This window comes from Calidris pugnax, unplaced genomic scaffold (assembly GCF_001431845.1).
Source record: "Calidris pugnax isolate Ruff unplaced genomic scaffold, ASM143184v1 scaffold173, whole genome shotgun sequence".
Taxonomy (NCBI): Eukaryota; Metazoa; Chordata; class Aves; order Charadriiformes; family Scolopacidae; genus Calidris; species Calidris pugnax.
The window spans coordinates 158,728-160,364 of record NW_015090917.1 but is presented as its reverse complement, the minus strand read 5'-3'; the positions used below and the strand labels follow the sequence as shown (position 1 = coordinate 160,364).

Genomic DNA, 1,637 nt, shown 5'->3' with positions numbered 1-1,637 from the left:
CCCCCCCCCGCCCCGCCCCGCCCCGTGCACACGCGTGTGCACCTGCGCATGCGCACACCCACACCCACGCAGGTGCACGGCCACGGCGGGACCCCCCCCACGGTGCGCACCGCGGGGCGCCCACGGAGCGGGGGGGGACACACAGCCCGGGACACCCCGGGAACTCCTAGGAGGTGGGGGACACCCCGAGGCAGCCGTGGGTCGGGGACGGGGACACCCGTGGGGCAGGGGTAGGGACACCCGGGGACACCCGTGGGGCAGGGGGAGGGACAGCCGGGGACACCCGTGGGGATGGGGTAGGGACACCCCAAGACACCCACGGGATGGATCAGGGACGGGGACACCCCAAGACACCCCGAGATACCCGTGGGTCAGGGACGGGGACACCCATAGGACGGGGGGGGGACACCCTGGGACACCCATGGGGCAGGGACAGGGACACCCGTGGGGCAGGGGTAGGGATACCCCTGGGTCAGGGACAGGGACACCCCAAGACACCCACGGGAGCAGGGATGGGGACACCCCGAGATACCCGTGGGTCAGGGATGGGAACACCCATAGGACAGGGGTGGGGACACCCTGGGACACCCGTGGGGCAGGGGTTGGGACACCCTGGGACACCCGTGGGGCAGGGACAGGGACAGGGACACCCATAGGGCAGGGGTAGGGACACCCCTGGGTCAGGGACAGGGACACCCCAAGACACCCACGGGATCACCCCGAGATACCCGTGGGTCAGGTGTAGAGACACCCAGGGACATCTGTGGGGCAGGGACTGGGACACCCGTGGGGACACCCGTGGGGCAGGAGCAGAGCAGGGGCCAGGGCTGTGCTCCCCCGGGGGCCCTGCCCTCCTCCTCGTGTGTCCCCCCCCGGGTTCAGACCAGGCTGTGGGGCCCTGCTGGGCCAGGAGAACCTTCATCCCCCCGTCCCCCAGCTGTGTCCCCGTGTCCGCCAGCCGTGCCCCATGGCCCCGTGTCCCCCAGCTGTGTCCCCATGTCCCCTAGTCCTCTGTTGTCATGTCCCTTTGTCTTCATATCCCTGTGTCCTCCCCTGCCCCCCCATCAGTGTCCCCATCCCCCTGTCCCTGGGTCCTCCTGTCCCCGTGTCCATCCCCTTGTGTCCTTGTGTCCCCTCATGCTTGTGTCCCCATCTTCCCATCCCCATGTCCCAGTGTTCCCACCCACACATGAGGTGGGGGGACCCAAGGGTGCCACTTGGGGGGGGACACCCCTGGGTTCTGCCCCCCAGGGAGGTGTCCCCCACACGGTGTGTCCCCATCCCGCAGCGCTGGCGGCCGCCTCCCCCGGAGGGGACGAGTGCCTGGAGGAGGACGAGGACGAGCTGGAGCCGGGGCTGGAGGAGGCGGAGGCCGAGGCGGAGGGGGGGAGCGGGGCGAAGGCGGCGGGGGGCACCCGGGGGGCCGTGCTCACCCGCCGCGGCATCACCCTGCGCGTCCTGCTCCGCGACGGGCTCCTCGAGCCGGCCCGGGGGGTCCTCTCCATCTACTACCTGGTGAGAGCCGGTGGGATGGGGGATGCGACGGGATGGGGGGACAGGGATGGGGGACAGGGATGGAGGACACAGGGATGGGTGACACAAGGATGGGGGACAGAGGTGGGGGACACAGGGAGGAG

General features: G+C 71.0%; 1 protein-coding gene across 1 annotated transcript in view; it reads left to right on the top strand.

Moving 5' to 3' along the window:
- Positions 1–48: 48 nt before the first annotated feature.
- The window catches only part of MPND (MPN domain containing), a 6,512-nt gene continuing 4,923 nt past the window's right edge, over positions 49–1,637 (top strand). The window contains 3 exon segments of the mRNA XM_014949662.1: positions 49–173; positions 1,289–1,424; positions 1,426–1,515. Of these exon segments, the coding sequence (XP_014805148.1) occupies positions 49–173; positions 1,289–1,424; positions 1,426–1,515 (351 nt within the window).